This window comes from Alosa pseudoharengus, unplaced genomic scaffold (genome assembly GCF_046254945.1).
Source record: "Alosa pseudoharengus isolate Yale_2024_CS ecotype anadromous, Long Island Sound unplaced genomic scaffold, YU_APseudo_1.1 YU_APseudo_1.1_scf_15, whole genome shotgun sequence".
In the NCBI taxonomy this organism is placed as follows: Eukaryota; Metazoa; Chordata; class Actinopteri; order Clupeiformes; family Clupeidae; genus Alosa; species Alosa pseudoharengus.
In genome coordinates, this window is record NW_027468620.1 from 30,229,771 (window position 1) to 30,244,043 (window position 14,273).

Genomic DNA, 14,273 nt, shown 5'->3' on the forward strand with positions numbered 1-14,273 from the left:
ATTGTGACATTAAAAAGAATCAAACTTTAGCGATCATACATGATAATAAGATGTCAACGAGCAGCGACATACATACATACGACATACGACATACTTAAAAATACTTGAACTATTTATTGCACAATGAAAAACTGATGCTCTGAATACTTATTCAGCTGTCTCTAAAAGTTTCTCTAATTGACGCATTCAACCGCGATTTTGATTACACCTGCTTTTAACAGGCGCAAGTTTTTCACCGCAAAACAGACATGCACTGTTTTCATACATATGGCGGAATATCTAATCAATGCTATTAGCACTTGTCGTCTCCTGTGTTTGCGCGATACTCCCACTTACCCCTGACCCTCCTATGAATGCATATGCATGACACGGAAAAGCGCAAATAGCCATTTGCAGCTCCCATGACAGGCAGTCTACGCTTTTTACTCAGTGCGGCCTGTTTGTACATACCTCGCCATGGTTTTATGTGCACTTTGCGAATGAAATATGCCTGACGTGGGCACAAAAACATACATCTGGCCCTGTCTCTCCTTTTTTCATCCGCTTTCTCTGGGTGTGTCTTTCTTCTCTCCTTTGTATCCCTTATTCTCTCTCTCTCTCTATTTATCTCTTTGGCTGTGGAGAACATGTGTGTGTGTGTATGTCTGTGTGTGTGTGTGTGTGTGTGTGTGTCTGTGTGTGTGTGTGTGTGTCTGTGTGTGTGTCTCTGTGTGTGTGTGTGTGTGTGTGTGTGTGTGTGTATGTGTGTGTGTGTGTGTGTATGTCTGTGTCTGTATGTGTATGTGTATGTGTGTGTGTGTGTGTGTGTGTGTGTGTGTGTGTCTGTGTCTGTGTCTTTGTGTGTGTGTCTTTGTGTGTCTGTGTGTGTGTCTGTGTGTGTGTGTGTTTGTGTGTGTGTCTGTGTGTGTGTGTTTGTGTGTGTGTCTGTGTCTTTGTGTGTACTGTATGTCTCTCTCTCTCTGTGTGTCTGTCTGTGTCTGTATGTGTGTGTTTGTGTGTCTGTGTCTTTGTGTGTGTCTGTGTGTGTCTGTGTGTGTGTGTGTGTGTGTGTGTGTGTGTGTGTGTGTGCGTGTGTGTCTGTGTCTGTGTCTTTGTGTGTATGTCTCTCTGTGTGTGTGTGTCTGTCTGTGTCTGTATGTGTGTGTGTGTGTGTCTGTGTCTTTGTGTGTGTGTGTGTGTGTGTGTGTGTGTGTGTGTGTGTGTGTGTCTGTGTGTGTGTGTTTGTGTGTATGTGTGTGTGAGTTGAACATGACCGCAACCAACAGCCAAACCTTTGCCGCTGCAAACCCAAGCTAATCCCTGAATAGGACGGTTACTCTTGGGTGGCGGGTGGGGGAGACATATCTGGGGGGAGACACACTGGCTAGGTTCAGAGTTCAGGTTCCATTCCCTCTCTCTTTCTCCCTGGTGATGTTGCTCAGTGGAGCAGAGACTCTGGCACAGACTGAGCAGTTACTGTAGGTTCGGAGTTTAGTTAGTGTCAGCTCTTACCATTAGGCCCTGTTAGTCAGTGAGTTAGCCACTAGAGAGGGTTTGTTCTTTTAAGTTAGTCAGTATCGCCCTTTGTGTTTAACAATAAAGTCAATTAAATTTTATATGTGTGTCCGACATCCATCACTGCTGCACAGAATTTAGGGTAAGGCCACGTGAACATGTCCCATTGACCTCCATTCATTTTGTCTATAGGACAGTGAATGGAGAATCTTGAAAGTTGAATTCTGAGAAATGCCCAAGTTACCCAAAGGGCAAACAAACAACTTTTACTTTGATAACCCTACAGAACATGTTACTGTATAAAAGTTCACTGTACTCAACATTTCCAGGTCAAATTTTGGCAATTAGACTAAAAATTGCACATTTTTCGAAATTTCACCAAAGTTCATGTGTTAGGTGGCACCCCTAAATCTCAATGGAATTACTCAAAACTGTGCAAAAGTCATTTTTATGTTAATTGGAACAAAATGCAATGCCAGCCAAATTGATATTTTGAAATAAAAATTTCCCATTCAAATTTGATGCACCCTAGTAGACATACTTCATTTTAGGTGCAATGCAATATTGATTCAGTGTTAATTAGTGTATTAATTAGCATTGATCTTCTCCCTTGGCAGTATCACTAAGTTGGGCACTCGCTGCTTATTTGCATTATGTGTCTGCAGGGGCTCTGCTAGAGAATTTGGGCCCTATGACTGACAATAATTCTGGAGCCCCCAATAATACTATATATTATTGGGGGCTCCAGTGAGCACTGTGGCCCTTCATGAAACTGGAAACTGGATAATGTAGGTGAGGTGAGGACATATGGTTTGTATCTAACAAAGTAGAAATAAAGGCTTATTATACACATGCATGTTAATGTAATGTTGAAAATCTGCATGTGGGGTCAAGTAAACCCATGACTACTCGGGTACAGAACTATTCAGCACCCTGGACAGCTCCAATACCTGAGTGATGCTCTCATATCTGCCTTTCATTAGGGACAAAGAATACGCCGTAAACTCTGTCTCTCACTGAACTCTTCCACAGTGTTATGAGCCGTGGGGCTCTGGGTTGTTGGTTTTAGGATGAGGTCACAAAGTGTTACTTTGACAATTGCGAGACAACTGACTGATGCAGCTATCACTGTGCATGTTCCTCAAATGTTGTCTTCCGTCTAAGGATGAACTGCAGATGTCTTCAGTCAGTATCAAGTGTTAGTATTTTATGTGAATACATGAGGCCAACGAAACAAGGCATTATTCACTCTTTATTATTTCCAATATATGAAACATGTTATGTAACAAACAGAAATATAAGGATATATTTTAAAGGACAGGTTTGGTATTTTACACTTAAAGCCCTGTTTTCAGATAGTTTATGATTATATAGAACGTTTAAGATTGAAATTTGGACACATGCTGCTGTCCTGAGAATTTTCGGTTTCTGTGGTAGCGCCCCCCCTCCTCCAGAACGCTGCATAGGTGCACTGGAACAATCCTTCCTAAAACGCATTAAACTTTCGTTTACAAAGACGTGAAACTCACCGAGTGGTCAGGGGTGTTCACTGATATGCTCACACAAAAATCACTGCAAAAGATTCTTTCCAACAGGTTTTATCGTAGTTTTTGTCCAACTCCATTGACTTGTATTGGATGTGCTTTGAGGTACGGTATTACTCCGCTGCCGGAAACGGATATGGGGTTGTTTGTATTCTTTCTGTAGTCTTATGCAGTCGCGGTATCGTAGGCTACTACGATATCCAAATTATTGTCACGTCCAACCATGGCTAATGCTAAAATGTCTTGGAACTTGCACAATGTGAATGATAGCCTACGTGAATCATTACGTTTTCATCAAGAAAGTTCCACAGCCAAAAAAAAAATGGTAAACGTACAAAATCATGTAGCCAAATTATTCATGTAGCTAGGGTTAGTGTTAGGCTTATGATGTGAACATGACAGGTTATGGACATAGCAAATAAGTTCTTACCCCAAGTTCTTCCAACTCTGTCGTCCCAGGAGGTAATGTGGGAACCGCTGTATTTCTCAGGCGAAAGAGCTTTTTGGGCGATTATCTTCGACCTCCAGCGAAGTTCAGTAAAATGCAGACCGCAGAGACACGGTGATCAGCTTTCTGCAGATTCTCAACAGGTGTGCTCACATCCAACCCCAGAAATTCCAGCCACAACTTTAGCCTTTCTGGATCGTTGAAAGGAAGTCTGTGACAACTTTTTTTGCTACGAATTTTCCCGCAATTCGGAACTGCACAAAATCGCCTCATTTTTAGCTGTCTGTTGCAAAATACTTCAAGACAGCGATCTTCTGCTTCTTCTGTGTATTCAATGAAATGCCAGTGGCTTGCTTGTAATTGGCAAGACGGTGTAAGGTGCATTATCGCCACCAACTGGGCTGGAGTGTCTATTATTCAAGCTCTCAACGGAAGAATGTACGGTGTGAGGCGTTTGGAAAAATAGCTCCACAGTTTTACAACGCATGGTAAACACCTGTTGGAAAGCGTCTTTTGCAGAGATTTTTGTGTGAGCATATCAGCGAACACCCCTGACCACTCGGTGAGTTTCACGTCTTTGTAAACGAAAGTTTAATGCGTTTTAGGAAGGATTGTTCCAATGCACCTATGCAGCGTTCTGGAGGAGGGGGGGCGCTACCACAGAAACCGAAAATTCTCAGGACAGCAGCATGTGTCCAAATTTCAATCTTAAACGTTCTATTTAATCATAAACTATCTGAAAACAGGGCTTTAAGTGTAAAATACCGAACCTGTCCTTTAAATTACATTTAACTGTGTAAAAATGCCCATTAGAGACAAAAATTCACCACTTAAAATCATGTATTACAATAATTAAAGACAGAAAGTCTACATGAGATAAAGTAACCTTGTAAAATGTTTGAAAACAAAAATACTGAGCAATATTTCAATCACATTATTGTTTACTAAATTACTAAGTAATGTGTAAGCTGCTGTAAGTTGCCTGCCACCATTACATAACAATAACGTGCGCTGTTCATATGTAATGGTGGTTAGTACATTAGCCTACAATAATGTGCTTAGGTAACACATATATTTACAACTACAAGTTGTGCTGCTGGTTTCTTTTTTAATGAACACACACTAATTATAACTAGTAATTTTGTGTTTTTGTCCCATAGAGAAAGTAATACACTTAATTTGAAACTTAATTCTCTGGCTAACAGTTCATGTGCCTGAGAAAGGTTGGGAATAAGCACCCACCAGCCCAGCACTAACCTCCAAGCGTGGTAAACAAAATATTTGTTTATATTTCAGGCAGTAAAAGCCCCGGTAAGAACCAAACCAGATTTTGTTCAAATCTACACACCTATGGCTACTGAAAAATGTAAGGTTCATTTAGCAAATGTTATTTTGAAGTATTAAAAAACATTGTTGTTTTAAGAATTTTCGAACGAAGTGGTTGGTAATTAGCACGTTTATGATACTGACATAACTTACATCATACTGCTTTTATAATTCCTCATCCAGTGAACCATGCATCATTCAACTTTCAAATATTCAGTGGACATTTTCTGTCCTTACCTCTATTTCTCTCCCTCTCACTGTTCAAGTTACATATTTTTCATTTTCTCAAATATCAGTGACATCCACATCGTCATATCCCTCCTCATAATCTACAGTACAAAGGAAGACAGAGGTTAGCAGGATGGTCATCATAAATTATAGATTAACTTTGTTTTCAATAAATACTTAGTTTTGATAATAAAGTAAAATTATCTTTCACTGTCAGGCCCATGACTGCTCTATATGGTACCTTTATGTGTTTACCACAAATACATAGCAGGAATATTGAAAACAATCCCCTTGGTTGAAATTGTATATGACATTTTTAATATTCTACCTTCTTGATAGTCCTTGGATGATTTAATTGTTTCATAGACATCTGTAGCTCCTGTTGCAGATAGATTTGATTCAGAAAAAGTAAACCAAAATATAGTGCAAGAAGATCCAGATATATATATATCGAGATACTTCAAAATACAAACACACAGACTTTTCTGCAGTGGCATATACATGGGTGTGATGGTTTCATAGTCATCTGTACATCCTATGTAAATAAATTAATGATAAATATTTACAATGAGATAAATGAGACAAAAATCCAAACCATAAATTACATTACCATGAATACAACACCAATAACATCATAGAAGTCAGTCTTACTTTTTTGCAGAGGCATATACTCTGACTGAGCACCCTGTCTTCCTGCAGACTGACTCTGATCTTGTTCTGAACTCTGATTGGTCCTCTGGTCTTGATCTGAAATCTGATTGGTCCTCTGGTCTGGATCTGAATTGTGTTCAGTGGTCTGATGTTTCTGGTCTCTACAAGGGCACAGGAATCTGAAATGTGCTGACAATGTAATCATGTGACTGACTGTTGAATCCCACCTTAAGAAAATAACCAGATTATTAAAACTGGTAATCCAATAATCTGTGATGTTCAGGTTTAAGGAATTTCTGAGGAAGTCTCAGCGTCCCATTAACAAATGAAATGTAACACTGTGAAGAAAACTTACAGGTTTCGCTTCATTGTACCAGAACCTGAATCTCAGGAGAGAATATTTACAAACATCAGTACAAAGCCAGGTATTATCTTTTCTATATTTAAAAAACTGTCTTGAATGTAAAAAAATATGTCAGATGCAACACAGGAAGAAGTTTTGTAAACAAAAAACCTTTACTCTTACCTTTAACTTTGAAGGAGCGATGCAGCAGGACCAGTGAAATGACCAGAGCAAAGGCAACAAGCAGTCCCATCACCACACCCACTGCTACCACCAACATGGAGGATCCAGCATCTGAAATATTGAACTCAGTGATCACTCAGTACAAGGACATAGTGGTTAGTGACAATCACTTGTTCTTCAGAATGCTGCAGAAAATACCACTGAAGTGAATGGGCCGTCCCAACATTTGTAGGTCAAATATACCTATATATATATAATAATACCTTCAGAAATATCATGACCACTGACTTCAGTAACATGTTCTGGGCTTCTGATTCACCCCTTTCATGTCATTCTGCATGAAGTTTCTTTTCTCCTTTCGAGAGAGTAGATAATGAAAAGTCCACTAGTCAGTATTTGAATGCCTTCCACTGCATGCTGGGATACTGTTGGTCATGTCAGGATTCATTTGCTTATAAAGACCGGTGGACTATACATCATCCCCTATATAACAAATGTCTGAATATTAATATTTCAAACCTCTGACAGTGACCCAGCTCTCTGGTGACTCTCCTTTCTCTGGGTTGTTGCACTTATAGAGGCCTTCATGTGACCTTGAGACTGCAGGGATGGTCATCTCTGCTGTGGTGGAGGTCTGCAGGAGTGTCCCATCTTTATAGAAGTCAGCACTGATGTTTGATGGCTGATGGCGATATCTACAGTGCAGAGTAAGAGGATCTCCCCCAGTCACAAAATGGACAGGACTCTCCAGGATCACATCTCCATCTGCACACATCATTTACTAATTTGGTTGTTTATACAAGAAGCCAGGGGCATCACTAGACCTTATTCACTGGGGCACGTGCCTTAGTAAAAGTCTCCAGTGCCCCAGTAAAATTCTAGCGCGGCTCTAGCTGGAAACGTCATTCATGAGCGCATCTCCGTGCATGCTTTAATCATGGCTCGAGCCTGTCACTTACCAGCCAATAAAAAAAAAAAACAAGGAATAAAGAAAGGGGCCATAATAGCTAATCAGGAAATAGCACCTCTGTAGCTGGGTAACCTGTGTAGATTATTATAGGCTACATTTGCTAATTATCACCAAAAGTCAGTATGAAGGCTTTAGTAGGCTATTTAAGCTAAAGAACTGCAGTATTGCCAGGATGTCTATAGGACCCTTGCCTGGGAGGGAAGTATATCTCAATTTTGACTAAAAATAAGCTTCCCTTGTGTTAGTAGGAAAGCCTATTAAATTCATGCAGTGAGTATAGGCCTACTTATGCCTATGTGTTTGGATGTTGCTGGATAGTGGCTGCTACAACAATTGAGGGAGAGAATGCTGGAGAAGAAGGAGGAGGAAAAGAAGGTCGAAGAGAAGGAGAAGAGAGGGGAGGGAGAGCACAGGCTGGGCAGTCCAGTACCAGGCAGGGGGAGGAGGAGGAGGAGAGAGACAGGCAAGAAACGGATGAGAACATGATGGGGGCTAGACGTAAAACTGTATATGGAGGAGGATGTCTGTGACCTAGGGGAGATATGTGATGGTCCAAATCAGGCTAGCCATTTATTTCATATTTTTTTGTTTTTTAATGTATTGGGAGTTGGGGGCCTGTGCCCCAGCAAAGCTCTAGGTCTAGAATCGCCCCTGCCAGAAGCAATCACACTTTCCAAATTCAGGTGATTAAGATCATGACAAAGTCTGAGAATTTCCTTCACTGCTCTATAGACCAAGAATAATGAAAGTCTGCTGGTCTTGAACACAGACCTCCACAGAAGGTACCACAGCTCTGGGTACTGTACCTACGGCACTATTTTGGGTGTGACTTCAAATAAATGCATTTGCTTGCTTTGACCACTAGAGGGCAACACCAGGTGTGAATGTCTTATGAGGTAATAGTGAAAGTGAAACTAAATAATTGCAGTTGATATGAGAGTCCAGATAATCCTGCACACATAGAGATGGGCAAAACACACCACACCTGGCAGGGGTAATACTTTAGCCAACAACAACTAAAAGAAAACCTAGATACTATATGAAATAATAGTTACATTTTTCATACACAACAATATCTGATTACACTCACTGTGAACTCTTACTAAATGGAACACTGTACTTCAACTCACTGTGCACTGTGATGTTGACAGGGTTACTCTGCTCTCCAGACTCAGTCTGACACCAGTACACTCCACTGTCTGATGGAGATGCTGAACTGATGCTGCAGCTGGATCCTGTTTCTGATCTCCAGTCAGTGGGACACTTTGATGCTCCTCCTCTGCCTGTGAACCACCTCAGTCTCCATCCAGTAGAGTTGCCCTGAACCCCACAGCTCAGGGAGAGAGGCTCAGATGTGAAGATCTGGGTCCAGTTGGAATGGATGATCACAGAAGCTTTAGGAGACACAACTAAGGGAGACAGACACAAAGCAGAATTAAAATGGGAATGGAAATTCTATATATGTTACCATTGAATCTTAAAGATACAAAAAAACAATTTGATATGTATATTTCAAGTATGAATATAATTAAATAAAGTGAATCATACATATACATTGTTGAACTATAAAGACCCACATACTCACAATAACTTTATATTCTAATGAAACAAACTAACCTGTAAACTGCATCTCAGCCACATCACTATATTGAGTATAGATGACTGGGTCTCCTCTCCCAGCTCTGCACCAGTACTGTCCTCCATCAGAGACTTTAACAGAGCTGATGCTGTAGGAGTTCCCATCAGTCTGGGCCACAGGATCAGAGGTCTGTGTGTCTCTGTACCAGTAGAACACCAAACCAGAGGAAACACCCAACTCACATCTCAGAGTCACTGACTCTCCTGTGAGGAGCTGGTGGCCTGGACTTAATGTGAGTTTGGGCTTTGGGTCTGAAGAGGATGAAAGAGGGTTCCTGTCAATCTCAATCACACACACACACACACACACACACACACACACAAACACACACACAAAGGTAAACATACTTTACCTTTGACTTCAATCGTTGTTTTGCTGCTACTTTGTGATGAGGTTGGTCTTTCTCTCCTCTCTCCCTGACACCAGTATTCACCACGATGAGACACACTAACTTCTTTTAGAGTATATGTGCTTCCAGTAGACACAACTTTGTTACTCATGTCTTTAAACCACTTATATGTCCAGCCACTGTAAGACTTTATGTCACAACTCAGGGTGACTGACTCTCCAGTGAATACAGGACTCTGTGGAGTCACAGTCAGTGTAGCTGCAGGCCGGGCTGTGGGAGTAAATGTAGAGTGAAAATGTTTTACTGGCACGAGTCAGAGTCACCGCATGAAACCAGAAGAAAACCACAGAACTGATCACTCTGGGGGGAAATGAACCATGAAACACCTGCACCACACTAGGTCTGTGCTAGTCCAGTATTGCTGCAGGCGTTGTGTAATAAAAAAGTAAAAAATGTAAAGAAATGGCAAAAAGTAACACTTCTACCTGTCACTGTCAGAGTGACCACATTACTGGTCTCTGAACTCTGAGTGGTGCCTCTCTGTGTCCCTCTGCAGGTATAGCCACCAGAGTGGTGATTACCAGCAGAACTGATGCTGTACTGCTGAGCAGTGACTACAGGAGAGTTTGGGTTTCTGTTGAAATACCAGCTGTAGTCCCAGTCAGTGTTTCCCCCCTCTGGTATCTCACATCTGAGGGTAACAGAGTCTCCTCTGAATACGTCTCTACTGGCAGGAGTCAGGGTCACTGCAGCCTTGGGTCTCTCTGTAAATACATGAAACAAGAATAATTTCACAGCAGATTAAACAACAGAAGAGCACAGTACCAGAATGATCAAGTTTTATCCCTCTGCAATGCAAAGATACAATGCTCACTTGAAACAGTAAGAGTTAGATCATCACTCTTTGAAGAAACCCTCTCATCTCTTCTTCTGCTTCCTTGGCAGCTGTAGACTCCCCTGTGGGCCTCCTGCACAGACTGCAGTCTGTATTCATCACGGTCACTCCAGCCTCTCTGTGGGTGAACCTGCTGCCCTCCTCTGTACCAGCTGTATCTCCAGTCTGATGGGGGCTCTCCCTGTATGCTGCAGGTGAGAGTGACGCTCTCTCCACTGAATACTGGAGACCAGCTGGGGCTCAGGAACACAACAGCTTTGGGTCCCTCTGGAAACAAATGGAACAACCAAAATGTACTATGTTAGATGACGGTACCTAATACTTCATTCCCACCAGGATGGGGAAACGAAGGGGAATACAGCAGTGCATCTACAGTAATATGAAGCATTGCACCTCATGGTGTTCCAATTTGAATTGTGTTAAAATATAAACATTGAAAGCACAAAAAAGTTTACTTCCAGAAACAATCGTTCCACATCACTAGTCTCTGGCCACTTTGAAGTGGTCTAATGCCTTCCTTTAAGTACCGTTTATTTGTGTGGTATAATTAACACTAAATAAATAGCACACACATAAGCACAAGGATAACAGCTCAAAAATGTAAAAGAGCAAAAAGTATTTTTTCTACCTGACACAGTTAAAGTGACCACATCACTGATGTCTGAACTCTGAGTGGTGCCTCTCTGTACCCCTCTGCAGGTGTAATCACCAGAGTGGTGATAATCAGCAGAACTGATGCTGTGCTCCTGACTGGAGGCTGCAGGAGAGTTTGGGTTTCTGTTGAAATACCAGCTGTAGTCCCAGTCAGTGTTTCTTCCCTCTGGTATGTCACATCTGAGGGTAACAGAGTCTCCTCTGAATATGTCTCTACTGGCAGGAGTCAGGGTCACTGCAGCCTTGGGTCTCTCTGCAAAAACAGCACATTACTACAGTAAGTGAAATATAAGACATGTCATACCAGATCTCTGAAAAAAAAAACACATTAAATATTTTTGCATGAAACCAGAAGAGAAAATAGAGAGGTAAGATCGCTCTGAAACACAGTGAATTAAGGAGAAACGTGTTTCCTCTATCTGAATGGTTGCCAAGCAACGTCGAGGCACAGCAACTCTAACGTTTGTATGAAGTTGTGGTAGGCTAGCACAGTGCTATAGAACGAAATGAGGTCAAGGTGTTTGTGTTGGATTTTACAACAGCATTGAACGCAATCCAGCCAATCATAATCAAGGACCAGAACTACATGTATCCGTTTTAGAAACATATGTATAGAAATACATGCACAATATGTACTTCAACATTTGACATTTCACTCATCTGTGATGATACATTTCTCAGCTTTCCCTGACACCAGTAATGCTTCTCATGAGACTTGGCTGTGATGGTATGTGTGTTCTCGTTAAACTCAAAAAGAACATTATCCAACCAGTCTTCATACCACACATACTTCTATTTCCTGACAGACTCTACTTCACACTTCAGAGTTTCTGTCTCTCCAACATGCAGAGCTCTGAGGCTTTACAGTTTAGGTTTGGGCAGAGCTGAGAGTGACAGACTCTCCAGTGTAGAACTGTGTTTGGTCAGGATCCAGCACCAGAACAGCTTTGGGAGTCTCTTTTCAAATCACAGGACAAACGTGACATGAAGGAGGAAAACAGAGGAATCACCATACAAAATGTTTTAAGAGCCACTGCTCTTTCACAGTCTTTCATGGTAACACTCTTCAAATAGGTGGGATACCTTAAGAGCAAAGATACATAATACCCCATGCAAGATGTTACTCACCTTTAACAAAAAGATAAACATTTACACTCATCTGTGATGACACATCTCTGCCTCTCATCACTCCCTGGCACCAGTAATGACTCTCATCAGACTTGGCTGCTGCACTGATGGTCAATGTGCTGGTGTCAGGCTGAGAGAGATGACCACTGCTGGAACCTTTAAACCACTTATACGTCCAGTCACTCTCAGGCTCAATCTCACACTTCAGAGTGACTTCCTCTCCAGTGAACACAGGAGTCTCTGGCTTTACGGTCACTCTAGCAGTGGGCAGGGCTATGGGGATACACACAACACTGATTAACAGCACAGTCATCACATAATAAAGGGGAGTTTTAATTAACCTGATAACCAGTTTGTCATCACTTATCATTTAATGCATGAAAGTTTAGATGTTCCTTTTACCATGTATCACATGACTGCCATAGTCTCACTCTTCAAATACAAAAAAATAGAATATAGTGGAAAGTCAATTTCCCTGAACAGACTGAGAGATTAAATGTTAGGGAAATCATTGCCAGCATATTGACTTAATTATCTGATTAGAGCTCTCTGTATAGAGATTTCTGTATTATTAATTCTTCATTCCGATATTTTGATATACTGGATTTTTGACATCATCATTCATTGCCAGTATATTGACTTAATTAGCTCATTAAAGCTCTTCTCAGGTTGACATTTTTTCTATGATAAATTCTTTACTCTAATATCTTGATATACTAGATTTTTGATTTCCATGAGCCATAAATTATAATAACCAAGATTAAATCAACAAATAGGCTTGAAACATTTCCCATTTGACTATTTGAAATATATTACTAGAAAAAAATTAACTTTCTCGTTGTCATGACGTTGGCTGTGATGGTGTACTGTACGTGCTCTTGTAAGACACAAACAGTAGGCTACATTATCAGACCGGCATTTACACCACACATACTTCCAGTTCCTGTCAGACTGTCATTCACACTTCAGAGTGACTGTCTCTCCAACATACACAGGACACCCCAGATACACACAGGCACTTACTGTCTTACTCACTTACTGTCTTTTACTGCTAGCGCATTCAGTGGAAGAAAATGATTATGGTTCACATTAAGTGACCAAAACTCACCAGACACTTGCAGTTTCACTTTCTCACTCCGTTTGCTGTATTCTCTGGTATTTTTGAGACCATCGCAGGTGTAGTCACCACTATGGAACGCATCCAGAGTCTGTATTGTGTATCCATTCTTTTCACTCCAGATTTCTGGTAGGTAAACAACACTATCTTTGCGCCAGCTGAACTTCCACCCTGACGTGTCCTGTCCCTCTATGCTGCATCTGACAGTGACAGACTCTCCAGTGTAGAACTGTGGTTGGACAGGATCCAGCACCAGAACAGCTTTGGAAGTCCCTTTGCAAATCACAAGACAAACATGACATGAAGGTGTGAGGAAAACAGAGGGAAACTGGACGTAAAGGCATATAGTCCTGAAACTGAATTAGTCTAGTCTGTGATGTGGGGATAAACTGTTTCTGGGATATTTCAACATATTTAAAATGACATGATAACGTTCACTTTTACCTTCCCCTGCAGCATGTCCAGAGTAGGAACACAATATCAGCACTAGAACACAAAGACACACAGAAGTTCATCAGAGTTCTTCACACAGTTTTCAGATTCTGACACTCACCAATGGTTTGCTGCTGGGTAAGAACAGAATCTACACCCACTCAGGAGTACACTAACACACAAGAGCGAGTGAAAATATATTATACTGTAGCTCAAATGTGCTTCATCATTATCTCCTCTCACCATGAGTGTCACCACTACCAACATCAATGTCACAGTTATTTCACTAAAAGCGTTTAAATGTGCAGTCAACCGTTGTGCATGGTATCACACTTGTTTATGTTTATGTTTAGATTCTTTTGTCCAAAACAATGTGCATTATATTCCAATCAAGGACCAAACAGAACCTGAGAAGCAGCTCACCCCTCCCTTCACTATTCCTGGAGAAACTCCACACAGTGTTGCACTTTTGTTTGGGGGGCAGGCTGCCCAGTTTGTTTGTTTCCAGTTTTAGGACCCTGGGCTGCCTACAGAGACCATTTTATTTATGAAGTGTACTCACAGGATGGGCAGCTAGCTGACTGCGAGGAGACAAAACATGTTTTGGGCTTGAGTGATGATTGACTATGATATCCGACTGTACCTTTCATCATCACTTCAGAAAATATGCATACAAATATATCAACGCAATATAATTTCTCTCTCATACACAAAACTATGCTCTTATTATACCCTTGAAAATAACATTTAATATTAGGTATTATAATAATTAATTCAATATGAAAATCAGTGAATTGAAAGTGACACTTACAAATTACAAATTACAAATTTCCTTCCATTTTTCATCTACCTGTGCATTCTGTACTTCACTG

At 41.0% G+C, this 14,273-nt stretch overlaps 1 protein-coding gene across 1 annotated transcript in view; it reads right to left on the minus strand.

Annotated features, from left to right (window-relative positions):
- Positions 1 to 4,246: 4,246 nt before the first annotated feature.
- Positions 4,247 to 14,273, minus strand: part of LOC143123955 (basement membrane-specific heparan sulfate proteoglycan core protein-like) — a 35,665-nt gene continuing 25,638 nt past the window's right edge. The window contains exons 21-36 of the mRNA XM_076285215.1: positions 13,414 to 13,455; positions 12,961 to 13,242; positions 11,853 to 12,125; positions 10,699 to 10,977; positions 10,050 to 10,337; positions 9,661 to 9,939; positions 9,179 to 9,445; positions 8,805 to 9,077; positions 8,318 to 8,596; positions 6,737 to 6,982; positions 6,218 to 6,328; positions 6,047 to 6,071; positions 5,692 to 5,870; positions 5,522 to 5,575; positions 5,369 to 5,419; positions 4,247 to 5,141 (exon numbers count right to left, since the gene is read on the minus strand). Of these exons, the coding sequence (XP_076141330.1) occupies positions 5,098 to 5,141; positions 5,369 to 5,419; positions 5,522 to 5,575; positions 5,692 to 5,870; positions 6,047 to 6,071; positions 6,218 to 6,328; positions 6,737 to 6,982; positions 8,318 to 8,596; positions 8,805 to 9,077; positions 9,179 to 9,445; positions 9,661 to 9,939; positions 10,050 to 10,337; positions 10,699 to 10,977; positions 11,853 to 12,125; positions 12,961 to 13,242; positions 13,414 to 13,455 (2,972 nt within the window). The 3' untranslated portion in view covers positions 4,247 to 5,097. The remainder of the gene's footprint in view (positions 5,142 to 5,368; positions 5,420 to 5,521; positions 5,576 to 5,691; positions 5,871 to 6,046; positions 6,072 to 6,217; positions 6,329 to 6,736; positions 6,983 to 8,317; positions 8,597 to 8,804; positions 9,078 to 9,178; positions 9,446 to 9,660; positions 9,940 to 10,049; positions 10,338 to 10,698; positions 10,978 to 11,852; positions 12,126 to 12,960; positions 13,243 to 13,413; positions 13,456 to 14,273) is intronic.